This window comes from Polypterus senegalus, chromosome 1 (genome assembly GCF_016835505.1).
Source record: "Polypterus senegalus isolate Bchr_013 chromosome 1, ASM1683550v1, whole genome shotgun sequence".
In the NCBI taxonomy this organism is placed as follows: Eukaryota; Metazoa; Chordata; class Cladistia; order Polypteriformes; family Polypteridae; genus Polypterus; species Polypterus senegalus.
The window spans coordinates 238861880-238886005 of NC_053154.1; the positions used below are offsets into that span (position 1 = coordinate 238861880).

The 24126-nt window shown below is 40.2% G+C and overlaps 1 protein-coding gene across 1 annotated transcript in view; it reads left to right on the forward strand.

Moving 5' to 3' along the window:
• Positions 1-24126, forward strand: part of LOC120540065 (inositol polyphosphate-5-phosphatase A) — a 542509-nt gene that overhangs the window by 240607 nt on the left and 277776 nt on the right. Inside the window, exon 3 of the mRNA XM_039770535.1 lies at positions 12696-12796. Coding sequence (XP_039626469.1) covers positions 12696-12796 — 101 coding nt within the window. The remainder of the gene's footprint in view (positions 1-12695; positions 12797-24126) is intronic.

Sequence of the window (24126 nt, forward strand, 5' to 3'; positions counted from 1 at the left end):
AGTGTGGGTTGGTTGCTACCAAATAAGTCCAGAAGTGCTGAAACATGATGTCATTGAGCCACTACCATTTGGGTTTAGTTTTTGAATATCAAATCAATAAACCTTTGCAAGTAGTTAGTATGAATCTTTTTAAGAAGTGAAGTTAGGGCACCTCAGATTGAGTTTTGGTTTATTAATAGCCATAGGCGTTTGCTTTTTTTCGATTTCTTGGTTTTGGTACATGCATTCTTTCTAATTTCCTGGTCTTTTTGAGAATAATAATCTCTGTCCTTTTATGTCTATGTGGCAGAATGGCTGTCTGCTTGGAGTTTGCTTCTTGTCCTTACATCTTCACAAGTTTCTCCTCCCATGTCATAAAGTAGTGTTTTTTAGGTTAATTGACTATTCTAAACTGACCCTGTTTGAGTGTACTCTTTGATAAAGTGGTGTCCCATCTAGGGTTGGTTTTTGCCTTGTGCCGCTTTGAATGACCCTGAACTGGATATCTTAAGTTATCATTTATCATACTGAATCATTTTATCTCTTCTAGCTGTTTTGGGATCTTGAACTGTCTACACTCGTTTATGTTTCTTGCTTTTTCTTTCTTTATTTTTACGTGACTACTCAAAAGTATATTTATTTCTATGTGACTACTTGAAAGTATATTATGTATACAATGTTTTAGCCTCCAGCACTGATTCCCCAAAGTCCAGGCCTCACAGTCAAATGCCTTTTCTCCTGGCCGCCTCCAGTCCTCTCTCCAGCTCCGTCCCTCTTCCACCCAACTTCTGCCACTGATTGAAGGGAGGCACCCCCTTATATAGGAACCCGGATGGGCACCAGCTGCTTCCCGGCAATCTCCTGCGGACACACCCCCGTGTGGCGGAAGTGCCGGCTGTGCACCCGGAAGCCCTTTGGGTGTCCCCGCTCCTCTTCCCCCCAGCACTTCCTGGTGTGGCGGAAGTGCTGAGGTCCAGGGTTGTTCAGGCACCAGGGCACCGCCTGGTGGTGGCCACGGGTCCCTACAGGGTTGGGCTTCCAAGTCCTCTACCCGTGGCCCCCAACACAACCAGGGTGGTCGCCCCCTCGCGGTCTGGAGGAGGTACAAGCCCTCCTCCGTCCTCCTGGCCCCGGCTGGGCTCCACCCCAGCCGCATGACAGTTTATATATATATATATATATATATATATATATATATATATATATATATATATATATATATATATATATATATATATATATACATACAGTGGAACCTCTAGATACGATCACCTCTGTATACGAGAAATTCAAGATAAGAGGAAAGAATGAGCGAAAAATTCGGATCTAAATACGAGCATTGGCTCACGTAACGAGCCACGAGCCAGGCTGTGGTTATGCGTGACGCGTTTCCCGATCCGCCTCGACTTGGGGATTCACCTAAGCTGACGCTGCCAGCTCGTCAGCTCACTCAGTGTTCCATGTTCTCCCGTAGCGTGAGGATCTACGCATTTGTGCGCTTGTGATTTAATTTTTTCGCTGTAGCAGTTCGCTGTATAAGCGTATACAAAAATATCGTGGACATGCAGACGGAGAATATGAGACGAGAGAGATAAGGAGAGAGAGAGAGAGGTTTGTTCTAGATACGAGAAATTCGCTATACAAGCTCAGTGCTGGAACAAATTAAACTCGTATCTCGAGGTTCCACTGTATATATATATATATATATTTAAGTAGGGGGTTCGCCCCCTGCTCATTTCGCTCGCCAACCCCCCCAGCCTGTGCTACGCACCAGCCACTTCGTGTCTGTGCCACTCACGTTGTGAAGAGGGGGGCTGAACACACCCTAAGGAGACGCGGTTGCTCCTCCGAAACCCCCTCCTAAATGGAGATACAATGGGAAACAAATACAGTTTTTTTTTTTTTTTTTTTACATCATCTTTGCTCAATCAGCTGCTGGCTCGCTGCTGCTGTACCACGTGGCACAAAGTCTTGTCTCGCGGGACGCGAGTTCTTTATATTTTTTAGTTTATAATTTAAAAATGGAATAAGAATCAGAAAATCTAACAACATCACATTAAAGTTCGATGCACTCTGAAAAGAATGATACCAAACATATATATGTAGGTTTTAAAATAAGCCCGATTTAAAGAGTGAATAAAAAGTGACATAAAAAGTCACATACGTAAAATTGTTGCACTTATAGGCATATGATTTTATAATATATAGAGTAGATATATATCAATAAAACAAATTAGCCACACTGCTTAGCTACACAATGTACAAATTAAAACTAAGAGATTAAATTAAAGTCCCCGAAATAACTGCTCATTATTGTTGCTGATTTCTGTACATTTTGTTTACCACTGGGAACCTTATACATTTCATTATAGTCTGTTAATAATTATTACATTTTAGTTTGAAAGTGGTAAGAAAACATTTTTTTTGCTAAAATATTTTTATATTTATACATTTTTAGACCATGAGTTATCTTTTAACCTCACTGCAGTATCTCTGCCAGGAAAGTCTTCAGGGAAACAAAATGGCAGTCACTTTTGTATGATTTATAATATCATATCTACTGTAAACTGTTTGTGTTCTTTCATAATCCATTCATGCATCAATTGTCATACCATCTTAATTCTCATCACAACCATGGGGGAGACAGAGCCAATGCCAGGCAGTAAAGACACAAGGCAGGATCTTATCTTGCACAGCATGTTAAAAGAGCCGGAGTTTGCTGTCATGTTGTCTAAGCCTTTTTAATCCTTCTATGGCTGAGCCACCAATTGAGTGAGCTAGTTTTCCAGCTTAAGTTCAAAAATGTCTTTCTCTTTCTTGATTTCTTTTTTCAATTGCAAATGAAAGTGAGTTTATAAAGATGATCGTACAACTCACAGGGAAGATGTTTTCTTCCTTGCAGCTGTCGTGATAAAGCGTGTACTGCCTGAGAACAGCTCTTGTCCAGTCTTGGGTCAGCTTTATTAAGAGGTTCAGTCACTAATGTCTGTCCTGGCAAACTCTCCAGTGTATTAATAACTGTGTGTGAAAAAACATGCCTTTTACGCTCTGAACTTAATCTGCCTCCTGACATCCTGACCCAGTCTTTTTTTTTTTTTGTTGAATAACATTAAACTGCTGCTTTGAATAATCTTTATTAAGCTCCTTTAGAATTTTAAATGCTTCTGTCAAGCTACCTCTCACAGTCTTTATGGAGTGCGTGTGTTAGCTCTTGCTTTACTTCTTAACTGCAGCCCGGTTTTCACTGTTCTGACTATTGTGGTTCCATCATTGAACCTGTTTTACTGTGATTATTCGCCTGTAGAACTTTCAGAAAGCTCAACTTGTGACTAATAGTAAGTGACTGATCGATATTATGGCACTTTCATGCCTAGCCAGTCATACTCAGTGCACAATGTAGGTGCTGCTCAGTGTGGAGGACTGATTTCTTGTTGGTGTCTCAGATCACCACTGAAGGCATTAATTAGTTCTAGTTTCTTTATTCTTTAAAGGTATGTGTGTAGATACCCTGATTAGTTACTTTTGATGGGCTAAGAGAGATCAAGAGAGAGTCCTGACATGATTGATTAAATTGTCTGTAAACATGAACCTTAAAACAAAATGTGTATGGGTCCATGCATTGCCATGCCAGTGCTTCAGAGTGAAGCTACGATCTATTCGTTTTTTTTTTTTTTGTTTTTGGAGTAAAGTTCTGTTTATTGAAACTCCTGACTGTAGGGCTAGTAGGTTTCAACCTAGAAGCTTTTATCAGCTTAGCAGATAAAAGCTTACATTCTTGACACACTATTTAAATATGTACAGTATAAATCAAACAAGAGCCACCCAGCAAAGGTGCATTTTCCTTAATTAAAAGTTTCTTTAGAGTGCTCTTATTCACACTTTAATTCTGAAATACTGGACTGCCTTTTCTTTATTATATTTGATTGTTTTTTCTGTTGTGCAAAAAAAAAAAAAAATTAAACTGGCATGTTGAGCAAATAAATAAATATACTTTTTTTCAGTTGATGTTCAAATTTTAATTAATTTTTCAAAAAGATATGTCACTGCCACATACTGAAATTTCACTGAAAATGTACAATAGCTACATAATTTCTTGATTTTTCAAATTAGTTATTTCACTCGTCTGCTATTATTTGACAGATTTTTCTCCCACTGTAAGCTGCCCTTTTTGGAATCATCCCAGCACAATCCCATGCAGGGGCCAGATGTCCAGTTTATTTTTAGAAGTCCTGTTTCAATTAACTTCATAGGGTATGTTCAGTGCGCACACTGTACCGTTTTAGACCTCAAAGTAAAAACACACACTCTTGACACAAAGATAGCATTCAGGTTATAAATTTAAGCTGTGCATACATTTGGGTTGAATAAAAAGCACATACTTGAGACTGGGAGAAATGGTATATTTGCTGTTGACTGGATCTGTGAACTGCTTATCTGCATATATGTCTTGAATTCTTTTAAACAGGATGTAGCTCACAAGGCAGACATTCAATTGGATAGTGAGATGTTGTTCTTGGAGTTTCATAATTTAAGCAAGTATGAGTTAAAAAGCAGATTTAAGATATAATTTGGTGTCATAACTCATGTTTCAAGGCCATTTTATATACCTTAGAACAATCGTATGTGAAATCAAGCCTAACTGGTTTACTGCAATACTGTAGTGAGTGTCTGTAACTGTGCGGCTTCTGATGTGCAAAAATTGGTTATGTTTTCCACAGTTCCACACACTATCAGTAAAAACACATGCTATTGTGCAAAAGCGTGTCTAATGTATCTTCTTTTCTTTTTTTTTATCTAGGGATATGCCAGTAGGCTTTTAATTTTATTTGAATGACTAACAGATATTTCCGACAGTAGATAGTTATTCTGGTGTACCTGTTATAAGATGTATGGTAGTACTGCAGTTTATTTTTTATTTTAAAGAATTATTTAAATGTATTTTTTGGTTAGAAACAGTACATGTTTAAGCAAACTTTTATTTTTTTTATTTAAATAGTACACATTACAACTCTGCCAAAAGTAGTTTATAGAATATGCAGAAGTATAAGGTATGGTTTTCTGTACAAGCTTCACTACAAACAGCAGCCTATAAATAAATAAAAGGCTATAAGTTATAACTGCTTATAAAAATAAATCATGACAAACGTGTAATTAAACATTTTAATAACCCTAAGGTGCATTTTGGAGGTACAATTCCAGAAAGGACCACACAATCGTTCTCTTTAATGCAGACGTCTCTCTGGAGTGCTGACGTAATGAACATGCTGGTAGCGCTGAGATATTATTGTACATGTACTACAGTATGTATATACAGTATATGTGTGTGTATTTGTATATATGTTGTGAAGTATAGCGGCCCGGACACACACAGGCGGACACCGTTTTATCCATCACACCACGTTTATTTACAAGATTTACAAAAGTGCACCGCCACCAACCCCCCAGTTCCCCAAAGTCTAGGCTCTCACTAGCCACTGTCTTTTAAACACAACACACTCGGGCCTCTCCTCGCCTCCACTGCCACAACCTTGTCCTCCTCCTCACCCGACTCCAGCCTTGATTGCAGGGCGGCGGCTCCTTAAGTAGGTGGCCGATTGGTGACCACACCCAGCCACCTGCCACAATGTATTTTTTCCCTTTATATTTTTGACTGCTCTAGAAGTCTTTTTTTGTTTTCCTTTCTCTGAAGACGGGGTCATCTGTAGAGAACAGTTCCCCCTTCTGTAAGTAATCACAACTGCATTGCTTATGCACATCTTAAAGGTAGAGCAGAAGAAATCAAGGGTACTCTTCTTCTCAGAAGTGATTATGTTTTGGGAAGAGAGTGTCAGAGCAGATGCAGCTGTTGTGCTTCCTTCATCATTGTTCAAAATAATTTACATTGTCAGTATCATTCCATGTTATTTATTATCCTTAACTGAGGTCAATAATGGGGAAGCATCTATTTTTCCAAGGCCAGAAACACTATTATGGGCTACTTTTGAAATCTCTTTTGCAATCGGGTGTCTTTTTTTTAAGTGCCAAATGTGAACCGTGACTGACACCCTCAGCGACTTGCAACAGGTTTGTTTTTGTCATGGGGGAAGAGACCTGTTTGTGCAAGAATTAACAACTAGTGAGCCTTCAGGAGAAAGTAAATTGCTTGTGGCCCTGTTGCCCACACCCAAAGGAATGTAGACTTCCCTGGGTTTTATGATGCATCCTCCCCAATTTCTAATTACAAAATATAACACAGACAGTGACAACACCACTTTCATGTAGTTTGCCAGTTCATATGCCACATCAGCCTCACAGCCTCTGTGCAGTACATGGTGATTAATTCATTTGAAGTTGAGCTGTGAGACAGTCTTATCAGTTATTTTCAGTGATCACTAGTTCTGTACCCTGACATCCTCAAGGTAACAAGAATTAGTAATTGAAGTTGTTAAATGTGACATTCTCTCCAAATTCAAGTTGCTTGGACTGACACCTGTATTAAGTACTCCTCTTCCTGTTCTATTAAGTACTCTTGTTGTCTTTCAGCATTTGTACTTGTGTTAACTTCTGACTTGTTAATGTATAATTGTGACTCATTTGCTGCCTAGGAAGGATACAGAAAAAAACAACTAATAGTTTGACAGGCATAATACATTCACAAGCAATAGGTGAATAGTTTATTATGAAAGGCTTACAGTGCCTTCTGCATAATTAGTTAAACCAGTTAAAAAGTTGAAAAAGCAGACTCCATCCAAAATGAAGATTCATGGAAAGCCTTTATAATTCATTTTTCTGCCTGAGTACTTCTCTCAGTCATTGATAAGTCAGTAAGGTGGTGTTCTTTGCTTACTTAACAGCCTACCTAAAACAGTGACTCTAAATCACTCTGAGTATATCAATGACGCTAACCTGAATAAGGTTAGAAAATGGATGAATGTATGAAATTTTAATCCTGTGTTAGACAGTTAACTAACTATGCCTGTGCCTCTCTGTTTCACATGTAAAACTCGGTTATGCTTTTAAAATTACAAAAGGCAATATTTACCTGATTTCTTAGCAAGACCATTTTTACGTTGCGGAAAAATAAGAATGGGAGTAAACAGTCCTGATCACTTTTTTCCGGTCTCTTTATTACAGTGCATACAGTCATTTCTGTACTGTTTCTTTTAATTATACACTCAAAATCACCACCACTTTTACATTTCCTTGTGAGCTTTGATTCTGAGAGTCAGCAGTCCATTTATTTTTCTTTCTCATTTTTGTTTCTATTTTGTGATCATGTAAAGCTTGAAAACATTTTTAGATGTGTCAGAGACCTTTTGTCATTTTCACGTTTTTAAGTGAGATCTCCAAAGTGTTATGAAGGATTTTTTTTTTCCTTGTGTTAAATTTCGGCTGTGTTAACGTACAAATACTCTCTGCAGCAATCTGCAAAATCAACACTTTTCATCATCCATATTGTAACATTAAACAAGTATTCAGTGAGGTAAATATAACAGTCAAAACTATTCCGGCCAGCAGTGCCACAAACTTGAAAATATTAAATAAATAGGGTTTGATGTGATGGAGTGGTGCCCTGTCCAGGAACTTCCGGCTTTGTGTTCAATTATGCCAGCATATGCTTTTGTAATTTGTGATACAGAATTCGTAATTTGGGTTTAAGAATGCTATGTTATTTTATGCTTAAGGAAATCAACATTAAAAGATCAACAGCAATATATTTAGAAAATGACTGCAGAAGCAATCACACATGCATGTAGTAATTTAGGCAGCACAAACTAGGGTTTAAAGCCAACATCATTTTGGCTTAGTTAGAACGCATCTTTTCAAATTGAAAAGTTTATCAACCTGATCCTTTAAATGAATATTTACATTGTACAAGCAAGTTCTGTTTTTATGACAAAATACCCGGTGCAGACTTTCTTCAGTTATTGAGTAGAACTGTCATTGACACACGAAAAGAATTTGTTGGTTTGGACAAGAAAAGCTACAGTCCAGAATCAGTGTAACAACCAACTTTACTTTTCACTTGCTACTTTTCTATTAAGGCTAAAGTAAATATGTTCACGGTTTAATATTTGAGACTGTGTTTTCATTATCAATTTCTTACTTTTAAATATTGACTGGATCAAACTTATTTGTTATAGAACATATAAAATTACTTTATGGTTTCTGAAATTTTAAGTTCTCAAGCAACACATAGTATACTTTGACTGACCAATTCAATACCTTTATGTATTGTTTCCAAAATTCAATATAGCTGGGAAGGCTGATGGGAAGACTCTTGTCGTTACTATACCAAAGCAGTTTGAAAATGTTTGTCCTTGAGCAAATATCATCATGACTGTGTGATTGGAGAATGCCTCAAGGCAGCCCCTCACACCCAGCACAATGCACAAAGTGATAGAAATGGACTGATCATGGAGCCTTTATTCACAAAAATAATTTCTGGAAGGAATGAACACAGAGAGTAACACAAGGAACGTATTAGACCATCCATTCAATTAGTGTTTGCTACTGACATCCTACTGCCGAGTCTGTTGCATGGCAGCAATCACAATTTGGAGAGGTGGAGAATATAAAGAGTAGAGTTTAGGACATTGGATTTGCTGTAGCATTTGCAGTTTTGTGCTTATAGCAGCCAACTTCTTGGGTTTAATATGTTTTTGGACTTTGTTTTTCTGTATTGTGAGTTTTGCTTTGCAATTCAGTTCCTTTCTTGATCCCTGTTCTTTGAAAATTTGCTTCATACTTTGACTGTTCTTTTGCATGTGCATTTTTTCTAATCTCGAACTCTGTTTCAACGTATTGCTGTTGTGTGTATGACCTACTGCTTCTATTATTGGATTCTGCTTTGTTGATCTGTTTAAATAAATCACCATTTCTCTCAACATTTCTGTTTCTTCACTTGCTCATCCCAGTCTGCATTATCTTATCAGCTATATTTTACAGAGCAATGCTTAGTGTATTGTCCCACCTGGAAACTCTTACTTTTGTAAGCTGTATACTTGACAGATAGAAACTAATCAGAAAAGAATAAACCTGCTGCACCTCTGGGCCTAACTTGCAAGTTTGCACCTTGTCATTTTGGTGTGATGGTTAACCACTTGCTCACCAGAGTGCCACCAAGTGCTCACTTTACAGACAATTTCTCTGTCCTAGACCCTTGCCTCTGTTTCTGTCACCAATTGAACTGCTGTCCATATCTCTGATTATTCGGTCTCTGTTAAAGAGGCACTGTAGGCCTAAGTCCTGTGGTGACTGACTGTCAAGCTCCAGAATCACTTCTGAGGTTGGAGATGACCTTTCATCTACTTCATTGACACATAGCTCCCTTATGGTGTTTCTATTGTTCCTTCTCATTGTTTTGGTTGGTCTTAAAGGGCCAAGTCCCCAATACAGTCAACTGGTTTTCTATCTGTTTAGGGACAGTAAAATACCCTACATTCCCTTTCAGGACTGTGCTCTTTCTAGTTAGCAGGGAGTGTAGGAACTTCTTCTTTTTTATTGATTCTAGTCTATTTAGATAGAGTACTAGACATTGCTGCCCATCACCAAGGTCAATTGTCCCATCTAGTGTCCTAAGAGAGTATTACATGGCTGCACTCAGATAATCTCTCTCATGATTGTGTTGGCACTGCTCCCTAATGCCCTTAAGAAATGCAGGATATTCTGACCCCAAGCAGGCCATGTATCCTCACACCCTTATATATAGGACCCATCCTCTTAACATTTTGTCTCTCTCTCTCTCTCTCTTAGTCGTAATGTTGGACTTAGCCCTACCCAGTGTCATTCTACCCTGTGCCTATGTTCCTGACAGCTGAACACTACTCACTGTCACATTTCTCTTACATGGCATCTACACAGATTTCCGTCTATTCAACCATTTTCAAATCTGCTTACCCTTAGCAAGGTCGCAGGAAAACTGGAGCCTATCCCAGCAAGCACTAGGCTCAAGGCAGGAACAATCCCTGGACAAGACCCCAGCCCATCTTGGGGTGAACACACGCACACAAACACACACTAGGGCTAAATTAACAACACCAGCTCACCTCACCTGCATGTATTTGGACTGTGGGAGGAAACCGGATATGCTAATTTCAATAATTCTTGGAAAGTCATACTTGATAAGAAATGGCATGTAGAATCAGGATATGCAATATTTATACATATAGTGTTTTAAGTGTTGGGAAAAATATGTAGTAATTTCCTTTTTCTGCCTGGCACTATATGTAGAATATTGTTGAAAGCTGAAACAATAAAGCTATTTTGTGGTTTATACTCTAAAGAAATCAGAAAATATGATCAAGTTTCTTTTATTAGTATATAAAAATGCAGCATCAAAAATGATGAAGGGAAAAGTGATGGAGGCGTTTTGTATTCCTCAATGGATCTTTTTGTTGTTGGCTATCGGTCTGTTCTTTATTGTGCTGCTAAATTTTGGTTGCAGTATGTTATAAAATGACATGAGCACTTTCACTTTATTCTTTTCAAGGTCTCTTTCCTAATTTTGGACTGTTTTTGTGTTAAGGCTTTCTAAATGTCTTTGGCACACCATTCAAAATATCCTGGCATTGTTTTCAAATTGAACACATTATGAAGTGTTTTATACAGTATCAAAGACCATCTACAACACTCCAAAACCTGTCAGTTCCTATCAGTATTTCCAGACTCCCTTATTATTTTACAAGATACAATCGGCCTTATTTTGTTATGCTAATGAGATGGAAGCATGGAGAGAAAGAAAAACTTCTAGCCCAGTTTATTTGGTGTTAATTACTGTAGTAGATAGTTTGACCACATACTTTACTTTATTTGTATTTCTCTTTCACTTTCTTTCCAGACTTCCTCCTCCTCTACTGTAGGGTCTGCAGAAGGCCTGTTTTAATATTTTTTCACTGACTTAATGATGGTAGCTGGGAAGTAGGGAGCTCTCGGGACCTTTGTTGAAGAGTGTGTATTCCTCACTACTGGAAATTAAGTACAGTTCTCAGTGTGGCTATCAGAAAAAGAATCACCCATCCCCAGCAATTGTTTCACTGCTGGTCACATTCAAAACCCATTATTGAGTACATTTTATACTGTATCAATTAAGATCATGTGGCTCATCCATTGTACTTTGAATGTACTTTGAATGAAAGAAACAGTGCTGCTGATGTGTGATTAGCAGCAAGTTGTGTAACGACTACTTGTGTTCATGGGTGCAGCTGGTGAATGTTGTGGGTGTTTTAGAGATAAAGTGGCCGTAATGCAGGAAACTAGTAAAATTGAAAAAACTAGCATTGTCAATCCAACTCAGGGTCATGATGAAGTAGAGCCTATCTTGGCAGTGCTGGGCTCAAGGCAGGAAGCAGTCTTGGACAAAGTACCAGTCCGTCGGAAGTGCCAGCTTATTCAAAAACCCTTGCAAGGCCAGTTTAGAGTTGCCAGTTATATTTATCCTGCATGTCTGTGAGGATGTGGAAGTAAAAGCCACACGTACAGACTCCTAATGGATAATGACCAGACGTGAGACTCAAACGAATGATCCTAGATCTGTAACGCATCAATGCTAATCACTGTATTTTTTAATTTTTTTTTTACTTATAATTTGAGACTTTGAGTTTTTCACCTTCTTACAGGTTCATCACACAGGCTCTGATCTAAGGTATGTAATCATTCTGAGTCAGAGCAGTGTTTACATGGTTTTAAAAGTTTAGGCTTACATGTGTGGATGAAATAACACGGTCAATTACAGCACGTTTAAACAGCTCCACATTTTATTGAATGAGCTGCATACTTTGAATTAATCCTTTCATATAGTTCTGTATTTTAATTGCTTTACTTGAACTGGAACACTTAGCATTGTGTCCAAATTACTGCTGTTGTCTATGATTAAGTATGCCCATTTGGGTAGAATTTCTTTTCAGTAAAAATGTCAAGCCATTTTTAAACCATGTTTCCTATTATTGTAATGGAAGCGTCTCTGCGTGCCACCTTAACTCAAAAGGCATGGTTTTATTATGCCAAACACAAAGGGAGGAAAAATGAAAGGGAATAACACAATATCCAAAAAGAACAGTTCAAATTCTACATGTTCACCACTAGAACACTCTTAACTCACTCACTCACTTGTCAATCTTATCCCTCCATTTCTGGTCTCTTCTCTTTCCTGTCAGCTGAGCTCTTGCTCAACTCACCTCCCGCCTTCACATACGATTTTTTCTCTTAACAGGTAACAAAGTTTATACCCACCTTGTCCAGGATTTATCTTTGAGCTTCTCAGAATCAGGGATGGTCATTAAAATTGTTCCATCAGTTACAGGACTAAGCACCATATTCTGCTCCTGGGCTGTCTGCACTTAGATAGCTGGGATTGTCTCATCTGGAATTCTTCATTTTTAAACTACCTTGTGGACTTGTTATGACTTGAATTGTAATGCCACCGCCACCAGGAGTCTCCTTCAACCAGATTTACAAGTGATAGCACTCCTGGCAGACTCATTCTGTCCATAATTGCTCTGTATCTCCAGTATGGATTCCCTATTGCCCTGTCTGCTTCTGGCAAACCGTTCACTTGATCAGACTAGTTACTAAATTATTAAAGGCTTTTATGACTTGTATTATGTATCATACATACAAATGAGTAATATATATTTTTAAATGATAATTGTAGGCATTTACATTTTTTATTCTTTGCTTTATTCATTTTTTAGAGTGATCTGCAATACTAATACTAATAATATTCATTTTCATTGCAGACTGTACATACATACAAGCCTTATTTTATTGCCATTCATTTTCAAGAGGTTGGTGGAAAAAACTTTGAAGAATCTATGTCTCATGTGGATAAGTTTATCAAGTAAGTATAAACTTGGTATAGCATGATGGACATCATTTTATACATAGTTGCCTACTTGTGTACAAAAGCCTTCCTAGTATTTTTCCAGGCCTGCTTTATGTAATAACAGTACAAGTTGAATAGAAATTGACCAAAAAGAGTCTCCTGTCACTAGCTTTTATAACTGTAGCTAGTCTATGCTGAATTATGCTGTTAACTAAGATGATAAGTGTCTTGATTACAGTTGTTCTTCTGTCTATCCTGACTTTTAAACATTAATAGCAAAACACTTCATTCTGCCAACCCGATCACTGCAATGTGTGCATAGCAGAGTAATTACTAGCCATAAAAGTAGACCAGATCCACACAATGAAAGAATATTTACTTAAAGATGTCATAGAAAAAAATTATACGCTAGCAAGTCCATTTTTAATTAATCGTGGTAACATTTCAGTGCCAGCAATCTGTATCAGTGTATAAACCACTGCCTTCATCTGATATTCATCTCCCTTCTACATTGATGTACATGGTAGCACAATGTAAAATTGGAGATGTTTTGAAAATGTACAAATCGGGCAGTGCCTTCACAAATGTTTATTTACACAGTACAATGGAAAGCAGCAAACACAGGCTTTGATGCCACAACCCTGAAAATAATGAAACTTTAATGAGTTTGTAGTATCATGTACACTGTATATAATGAAGGAATTTTTTTCCTCCTTTAGTGCGAATACTTTAAAATGAGTAAACACTGACCCCTACTGGCAAGTGATATTTCTATTTTAATGCCTAAGAAGTGTTCTGTTGTTGGAATACACTATATCTCGGCATCTCTTAGAACACTAAGAACACTGTTACTAATACTTTTGAAATTTTTCTTTATTCTGGTTGCTTCATGATGAGGTATTTGTTGATGGGGAAGGGGAATGATTGAGCATGTCAACAACTACATTGTTTTAAGGGGTGTAATGCGCTACTGTATTGTTCCCCTTTCCAAGGTCTCAGTATAGAAATCAGAAAGAAAAGCATAGGACAGTGATTGCCAAGTTCACTCCTTGAGGACCCCTATGGCTGCACATTTTTGTTTCAACCAGCTTCATAATCAGTCAGTCATTTATACCTTTAATTAGCTGATGTGTTCCATCGACAATTATAAATGTTTATACAGTACTTTTACCATAGTTTTAAGTTCTTAACTTTAAATATTTTCTTATTCTTATTAATTCGCTTTTTCCTGTGTAGCTTGCTCCCTTAATTGTATTCAAATAATGTAGTACTTGTTTCTTACCAGAACCTATGTTGTATGACACGCAGCAGCAAGTAATAAACAGAGTACAGATCTTTTAAAAAAAAAAAAAAAAACTATTGTTTACTAAACAGAAATTTCAAATTTGTCTTTACGTTTTCTTTTTCCAATGAAAATTGTAAACTGCTGCATCTTCAACAAACATGTGTCTGTTTTAATTTAAAGGACAAAATTAAGGTGTGAATTCCTTAAAATAGCTTTTCTTGTCATTTGTCTAGTTGCACAGGATGACTTTGCTGATTACTTGTTTTCTGTTTATTGCTCCACTTTCTTGAACATAAGAAATAATACACAAATGAAACAATAATATACCAGTAAAACAAGCCTTGACTCACTGTTCTGTGTTTACACTGCAGGAAGTTTGCTGTAAAAAAAAAAGACTCACTGGCTCAACTACCATAATGCCTTGTATAAAGGAGCACTATAACTAAATTACCATTAAACTTAGAAAAGCAGGGGCTGCAAATAACACGTTTTGACATCGGCCTTTTAATCGAGTTTCTTTTTAGTGAAAATCAGCTGATTTCGATTGGCAGCCAGTCAATCAGAACATGCCTACATTTGGGGTTTTGTCAGCTTGTCTTTGGCCTATTCAGGTTGGTTTCTAATTAAATCAATTGCAAGGGTGTGAGTTGAAATTGCTAAATGTTAACTTCTGACAAAGCATGTAAAGCACTATTTATTTAGATTACCTGTCTTGATTAATATTTAAATGCTTCCTATTCTGACTAATTTTGTTTTTAGAATTTTTTTTTTATTTTAAACTGCATGCAATGGTCTTTAAAGTGTCCTGATGGCAGCTATGCTGGACAGATTTTGGTGGCCAAAAATGTGACCTCAGTGGTAAGGCAGCAATACTAACCACTGCACCACCCAGCCAAAATAGAAATAAATATCAGAGCATTAAAATTTCTTGCTGACAATAGCAGGCTGAAAGCATGAATTCACTAAGGGTTACACCCCACAGACTCACCTCTGTCGAACCGAAAAGTACAGTTTATTTGCTTTGTTGCGAGGATGCCTGAGGAGTGGAGAAGAAGTGTACTGGTGCCGATATTTAAGAATAAGGGGGATGTACAGGACTGCAGTAAATACAGGGGAATAAAATTGATGAGACACAGCAAGAAGTTATGGGAAAGAGTAGTGGAAGCTAGGTTAAGAAGTGAGGTGATGATTAGTGAACAGCGGTATGGTTTCATGCCAAGAAAGAGCACCACAGATGCGATGTTTTCTCGGTAAGGATGTTGATGGAGAAGTTTAGAGAAGGCCGGAAGGAGTTGCATTGTGTCTTTGTGGACCTGGAGAAAGCATATGACAGGGTGCCTTGAGAGGAGCTGTTGTATTGTATGAGGAAGTGGGAGTGGCAGAGAAATATATAAGAGTTGTACAGGATATGTACACGGGAAGAGTGACAGTGGTGTGGTCTGCGGTAGGAGTGACGGATGCATTCAAGGTGGAGGTGGGATTACATTATGGATCGGCTCTAAGCCCTTTCTTATTTGCAATGGTGATCGACAGGTTGACAGACGAGATTAGACAGGAGTCCCCGTGGACTATGATGTTTGCTGATGACATTGTGATCTGTAGCGATAGTAGGGAGCAGGTTGAGGAGACCCTGGAGAGGTGGATTCCTCCTCTAGAGAGGAGAGGAATGAAGGTCAGTAGGAATAAGACAGAATACATGTGTGTAAATGAGAGGGAGGTCAGTGGAATGGTGAGGATGCAGGGAGTAGAATTGGCGAAGGTGGATGAGTTTAAATACTTGGGATCAACAGTACAGAGTAATGTGGATTGTGGAAGAGAGGTGAAAAAGAGAGTGCAGGCAGGGTGGAATGGGTGGAGAAGAGTGTCAGGAGTGATTTGTGACAGACGGGTATCAGCAAGAGTGAAAGGGGAGGTCTACAGGACTATAGTGAGACCAGTTATGTTATATGGGTTGGAGACGGTGGCACTGACTAAAAAACAGAAGACAGTGCTGGAGGTGGCAGAGTTAAAGATGTTAAGATTTACATTGGGTGTTACTAGGATGGATAGGATTAGAAATGAGTACATTAGAGGGTCAGCTCAAGTTGGACTATTGGGAGACAAAGTCACAGAGGTGAGATTGCATTGGTTTAGACATGTGCAGAGGAGAGATGTTCGGTATATTGGGAGAAGGATGCTAAGGATAGAGCTGCCAGGGAAGAGGAAAAGAGGAAGGCCTAAGAGAAGGTTTATGGATGTAGTTAGAGAGGACATGCAGGTGGTGGGTGTAACAGAACAAGATGCAGAGGACAGAAAGATATGGAAGAAGATGATCTGCTGTGGCAGCCCCTAACGGGAGCAGCTGAAAGAAGAAGTTTTCTGACGTTTTTGCTCATTCAGTGCTGCTGCCACCAAATGCATAAGACACATGGAATCTTCATTTGCATCAACTACACAGCACTCTGGGTAATACTGTTAAAGGGGTAGGCTCACATATTACACACAGGTCACATATAAGTCCATACAAAAAGCCATTAACTCTAAGAAAGAAAGACAGCAGCACATTTCTGCATGCAACCATTGTGTTTAAAAAATTCACAATTTTTCTGTTAATTTTTAGCCCATAACTAGGATCAGTGTTTTATTCTGGAGTGCTGAAACTGTCCAATCCAACATTGCCCGCTACAGCTCACATTGGCCTTGTGAAGTATTTTGGCACTGTGACAGGGGCTTGGTGTTCTTACCTAGCCGGAACGCCCCTGCCCACTATATTCAGGGGGAACAGCCATGGACATTGCAATACCTTCCCCTGAACGCTAGTTGGCCACCTCCCTGGGGTGGAACAGTGTCTTGGGTTCCCGCAGGGCATCCTGGGAATTAGAGTTGAGTGCAGCCCTGTTGGGTCCCACAGGTACCGCCAGGGGGCTCTGTATTTGGGACTCCTGAGCCTGTTTGGGCAACCAATTCGTCACACCCAGAAGTGCAGCCGGAAATCAGGGATTAAGCACCTGGAGAACTTCTGGGTGAACTATAAAGGGAGCCAGCAACTACCAGTCAGGGGCCAGAGTCGGGTGGAAGGAGGATGAAGATTAGTGAGGAGTGGTGGAGAAGAAAGAAGAGACATTTGTGGTTGATTGCTGAATTGTACTTGGGACAGTGTTGGGCTTGTGGGGCACAGGGAAGACGTGTCTCACAGCTGAAGAAAATAAAATTTCATTTAATTTAACACGTGTCTCCTGTGTCAAATCTGTGTCGGGTTGGGTGCTATATAGCATCTTTCTTACAGCACGTTGGAAGGAAAAGTTTGTCTATGCCGATAGAATATTTTCACTCAAATGCTTTGGCGAACTTCACTGATCAAGACTACCGGGGAACAGCTGTTCTGTGGACAGAAATGAATTTTTGATGAAGAGAGGTCAGAGGAAAATGATCTGGTGAAATGAAATGGTCTCATTTGAGCAGACAAAGGCTACAGTAACCCAGATAACCACTCTTTACAACTGTGGGGAGCAGATAAGTATCTTAGACTACAGATGTGGAACCTTGAGGTGGATGGCCATGTTGGCTTCTGCTTCTGTCAGCCAAGAACTGAAAGCTTAAGAGATAACAAACTTTCTAATAACAATACAACAACATACATGAAAAAATTTCATATTACTCATGTCAAATGATCCACATGTCAAGTCATCCAGTCACATGCTCAGAATGGGCTAAGTGTGTGGATTTCTATATATAATATTGTTAAATAAATACTTCTGGAAAAAAAGAGCAGTGCACACAAAGGAAATGCAATCACACTAGATAGAACTTTCAAAAAAAAAAAGTCCTGCCTTTCTGCATCAGTCAAGAGTTCTTAGTTCAGTTCAAGATCTCATTTCCACATGAATGTGTTTCCTCTGCAGTATTTATTTATTTTGCTTTAAGTTTGATTACAAAACATGTTTTTAAAGTATAAAACAGTCAATTTTACTACTTGCATGCACTGCTTACCAGTATATCAACCCTGAGACAACTAAGATTCCCTGACACTGATGTTTTCATTGGCCTTTATTTATTTATTTCATTGTAGCTTTACTACATAACCACAGGTCAAAGTTATGGCTCATTCTCCCCAAAACTTACCACCTTCGTGTAACCAGTGGTGAATGAATAGTCAATATATTGCTGAGATTTTTGAGCTTAATTGTTTTATACATAAATGTGCTCAACTGATATAAATATGTGAACATGGTTGGGGATGGGATGTTTCTTGAGCCATCTCTGAATCCAAAATATACTCCAGTGAGGTAAATTCACACAAAAAAAAGGGTCTTTATTGAAGGTAAAGCATATTAGGGGAGATGAATATTAGGAGTAACACAAAAACCAAAATAACATTAAAAGAAATCAGTGAAACCATTTAGGTAAAATACTCTATAAGTAAAAAAAAGTTGTGAGTCATCATTGTAAATGAATCCATAATAGATGTCCTTTAATAAACCAGGCTGGTGAAGCCACCATGTATTCTTGCTTAGTGTGTGTGGCATGGCAGACTGATCAGACATAACAGAACAATGTAGTTTATTTAGATTCATTTACATATTTCAGTTTAAGAAGTATTTTGATATATATATATATATATATATATATATATAGATATATATATATATATATATAGATATATATAGATGTGTATATATATATAGATAGATATAGATATAGATATATATATAGATATATATAGATGTGTATATATATATAGATAGATATAGATATATATAGATATAGATATAGATATATATAGATAGATAGATATTACAACCAAATTCATATCAATGACAAAATAATTACATTAACAATCAAGTTACGTTATTTTTAAAATTTTTCCTTTTCTTTTTCATAACTTCTTTAACACAGTACTTCTCCGCTGAAGCGTGGGTATTCTGCTAGTATATATATAAATATACATATATATATAAATAGATATGACAACACCACTCATATCAATGACAAAACAATTACATTAACAATCATGTTACGTTATTTTTTAAATTTTTCCTTTTCTTTTTCATAACTTCTTTAACACACTACTTCTCCGCTGCGAAGCGCGAGAATTCTGCTAGTCTTATATAAAGTACTAGAGATAATCTCTATGCTGTGCCCTATAGTGATGTGGGAGACAAACTTTTTCTAAATTAACTGACATTATTTTGCATATTTTGCTCTAGTGTAACTTGATTTTGAATAAAAGAAGCATATAATTGCATTATTCTGCTCTGTTATGTAAATACAGATTATTGGAACTAGAGCCTATTTTTTTTCATGTTTTAGATGCCTCACATATTTTACACTTTAGCGTTCCAACATACAATTATAAAAGCATAACTTATAACAAGAAGCAGGAATTTTTCACATAAGAGGACCTGAAAACAAAAATTTGAATTTTATAATATATATAGTCTTTAAGTATTAAATTGGATGTGAATTCAATGGTGGGGCAGCAGGCACTTTAAGCAGAAAGAGGAGTAGACTTTACTGACATGTGCAGAAGATGTGGAGGTTATTGAAATACTGAGGATGGATTTTTAACTGATCATTGCTAATAATAATACATTACATTTGTATAGCGCTTTTCTCAGTACTCAAAGCACTATCCACACAGGGAGGAACCGGGAAGCGAGCACTACCACTGCGCCACCTGTGAGGACAGTGGGACATAGCCAATGATTAGTCAGGTTATCTTGTAATGTCTTGAAAAGTACAATATTACTTAATTGGCTTCTTTTGAAAGAAATAACTTTCCTGAGAATATAAAATAGGTGACACTGCTGTATGAAACTTGACAGTCAATAATGGAAAGACAAAGTCGTGCCATTGTTTCCACTGACTACAGCAATACATCATGCTCTTTGGAGAGGTCAGAGTCCGGGGTCCTCAAATTCTGCCCTGCTGGGCCACTTTGGCTACAGTTTTTATTCCAACTCAATTGCTTAATTAGAGGAAATCCTAGCTGATAATGGAATTTATTTGATTTTATGGCTCATTAGTGCTTTCATTCTGCTATGATCATTAATTTTTTATTATGTAGATTTTTTTTTCTCTGAGAATATCATCCAGATGGTTTATGGACCTGAGCAGATTTTTAATTCTAAGTTCTTCAGTTTTTTCCTCTCTTTTATTTCTTTCCAAATATTTTGTTAAAATAGGTCCTTTAGGAAGAACAGGCACAGGTGTAAATGGGACCACTTTTGATGGGGACCTAATTTTTCCCTTTTCCATTTGCAGCCATGTAGGAAATCATCCATCCATCCATTCATCTTCTTCCACTTATCCAAGGTCGGGTCGTGGGGGCAGCAGCTTGAGCAGAGAGGCCCAACCTTCCCTCTCCATGGCCACTTCTTTTAGCTCTTCTGGGAGAATTTCAAGGCGTTCCCAGACCAGCCGGGAGACATAGTCCCTCCAGCGTGTCCTGGGTCTTCCCCGGGGCCTCCTTCAGGTTGAACGTGCCCAGAACACCTCACCAGGGAGGCGTCCAGGAGGCATCCTGATCAGATGCCCGAGCCACATCATCTGACTCCTCTCAATGCGGAGGTGCAGCGGCTCTACTCTGAGCCCCTCACGGATGACTGAGCTTCTCACCCCATCTTTAAGGGAAAGCCCAGACACCCTGCGGAGGAAACTAATTTCAGCCACTTGTATTCGCAATCTCGTTCTTTCGGTCATTACCCATAGCTCATGACCATAGGTGAGGGTAGAAACATAGATCGACTGGTAAATTGAGAGCTTTGCCTTACGGCTCAGCTCCTTTTTTACCACGACAGACCGATGCAGAGCCCGCATCACTGCGGATGCTGCACCGATCCACCTGTCGATCTCACGCTTCATTCTTCCCTCACTCGTGAACAAGGCCCCGAGATGCTTGAACTACTCCACTTGGGGCAGGATCTCGCCTCCAACCCTAAGAGGGCACTCCACCCTTTTCCGGTGGAGGACCATTGTCTCGGATTTGAAGGTGCTGATTCCCATCCCAGCCGCTTCACACTCAGCTACGAACCGATTCAAAGACAGTTGAAGATCACTGTCTGATGAAGCAAACAGGACAACATCATCTGCAAAAAGAAGTGACCCAATCCTGAGTCCACCACACCACACCCCCTCAGCACCCTGGCTGCACCTAGTAATTCTGTCCATAAAAGGGCAGCCCTGGCGGAGTCCAATTCTCACTGCAAACGGGTTCGACTTACTGCCGGCAATGTGGACCAAGCTCTGACACTGGTTGTACAGGGGCCGAACAGCCCTTATTATCGGGTCCGGTACCCCATACTGCCAGAGCACCCCCACAGGAATCCCTGAGGGACATGGTCAAACACCCCTTTTCCAAGTCCACAAAACACATGTAGACTGGTTGAGCAAACTCCCATGCACGCTCCAGGACTCTGCTAAGGGTGTAGAGCTGGTCCACTGTTCTGCGACCAGGACGAAAACCACACTGTTCCTCCTGAAACCGAGGTTCGACAGTCTGACGGACCCTCCTCTCCAGAACCCCCAAATAGACTTTTCTAGGGAGGCTGAGGAGTATGATCCCTCTGTAGTTGGAACCACCCCAGTCTGCAAATCCAGAGGCACTGTCCCCGATGTCCATGCGATGTTGCAGAGACGTGTCAACCAAGACACTCCTACAACATCCAGAGCCGTGAGGAACTCCAGGCATATCTCATCCACCCCTGGGGCCCTGCCACCAAGGAGTTTTTTGACAACCTCGGTGACCTCGGTCACAGAGATGGGGGAGCCCACCTCCGAGTCCCCAGGCTCTGCTTCCTCATTGGAAGGCATGTTGGTGGGATTGAAGAGGTCTTCGAAATACTCCCCCCACTGACCCACCATGTCCCGAGTCGAGGTCAGCAGCGCACCATCACCACCATATACGGTGTTGACACTGCACTGCTTCTCCCTTCTGAGATGCCGGACATTGGACCAGAATCTCCTCGAAGCTGTCCGAAAGTCGTTCTCCATGGCCTCCCCAAACTCCTCCCATGCCGAGTTTTTGCCTCCGCAACCACCGAAGCAGCATTCCACTTGGCCTGTTGGTACCTATTAGCTGCCTCCAGAGTCCCACAGGACAAAAGGGTCTGGTAGGACTCCTTCTTCAGCTTGACGGCATCCCTCACCGCCGGTGTCCACCAGCGGGTTCGGTGATTGCCGCCACGACAGGCACCGACCATCTTACGACCACAGCTCCTGTCAGCCACCTCAACAATAGAGGCACAGAACATGGCCCATCCAGTGTCCCCCACCTCCCTCGGGACGTTGTCGAAGTTCTGCCGGAGGTGGGAGTTGAAGCTACTTCTGACAGGGGACTCTGCCAGACATTCCAAGCAGACCCACACAACACGTTTGGGCCTGCCGGGCCTGACTGGCATCCTCCCTCACCATCGAAGCCAACTCACCACCAGGTGTTGATCTGTTGACCGCTCCGCCCCTCTCTTCACCCGAGTGTCCAAGACATGTGGCTGCAAGTCCGACGACAGGACCACAAAGTCGATCATCGAACTGAGGCCTAGGGTCTCCTGGTGCCAAGTGCACAGATGAACACTCCTATGCTTGAACATGGTATTCGTTATGGACAATCTGTGACAAGCACAGAAGTCCAATAACAAAACAGCGCTCTGGTTCAGATGGGGGGGCATTCCTCCCAGGTCTCACTGTCATTGCCCACGCATTTAAGTCTCCCAGCAGCACGAGGGAGTCCCCAGAAGGTATGCCCTCTAGCACCCCCTCAGGGACTCCAAAAAGGGTGGGTACTCCAGACTGCCTTTCGGCAGATACGCACAAACAACAGTTAGGACCTGTCCCCCAACCCGAAGGCGGAGGGAGGCTACCCTCACATCCACCAGGGTAAACCCCAATGTACAGTGCTCCAAGTCGAGGGGCAATAAGTATGCCCACACCCGCTCGGCACCTCTCACCAGGGGCAACTCCAGAGTGGTAGAGAATCCAGCCCTTCTCAAGGAGATTGGTTCCAAAGTCCAAGCTGTGCGTCGTGGTGAGCCTGACTATATCTAGCCGCAACCTCTCGACCTCGCGCTCAGGCTCCTTCCCCTTCAGAGAGGTGACAGTCCACGTCCCAAGGGCCAGCTTCTGTAGCCAAGGATCAGACCGCCAAGTTCCCCGTCTTCTGCCTCCACCCAACTCACATTGCACCCGACCTTCTTGGGCCCTTCCATAGGTGGTGAGCCCATGGGAAGGGGGACCCATGTTGCCTCTTCGGGCTGTGCCTGGCCAAGCCCCTTGGGTGCCATCCCGGCCACCAGGCGCTCACCATTGAGCCCCACCTCCAGGCCTGGCTCCAGAGGGGGGCCCCGGTGACCCACGTCAGGGCGAGGGAAAACACCGTCCAAGTTATGTATTCATCATAGGAAGTCTACTGAACCACTCTTTGTGTCATCCCTCACCTAGGACCAGTTTGCCTTGGGTGACCCTATCCGGGGGCATAAAGCCCTGGACAACAGAGCTCCTAGGATCATTGGGACACACAAAAACCCCCTCCACCACGATAAGGTGGCGGTTCAAGGAGGGGGTAGGAAAACATGAAGCAATTAAAAACAGTGACTACAGCTATCTAACAATAAAAGAAGCATTTAAGAGTTGCGAATCTTAACAAGCAGCTTAACTAAAATGATGAACAATCAAATGCCTCTCGTATCAAAGTAAAACCTGTTGAGTTACCTGAAATGTCAAACTGTGGACACAACATCAATCTATGGTAGGGTGATTCCTTGACACTGTATAGAACCCATTAAATCAATAAAAAGACAATTAGTAATAATAATTCCTTAATAATTAAGTGTTAAATATGGGACATTGGGAATCAGAATAGCACCACCCACATAGCAGTTACATTCATATTTATATAAGCCAATAGGTGCCTAATTTTTCATATTACCGATCCCAGTGTACAGTTAAATACTGCTAGCGATAAAGCTCTAGCCTTGCCTGATGCAATAATTACAATACATAAAACAGGATTATGACAAATAATTTATGCTGTGCCCCAGGTTAAAGTGTCCCAATATAGCGGTTTCCACCATAAAGGTATAAGTAC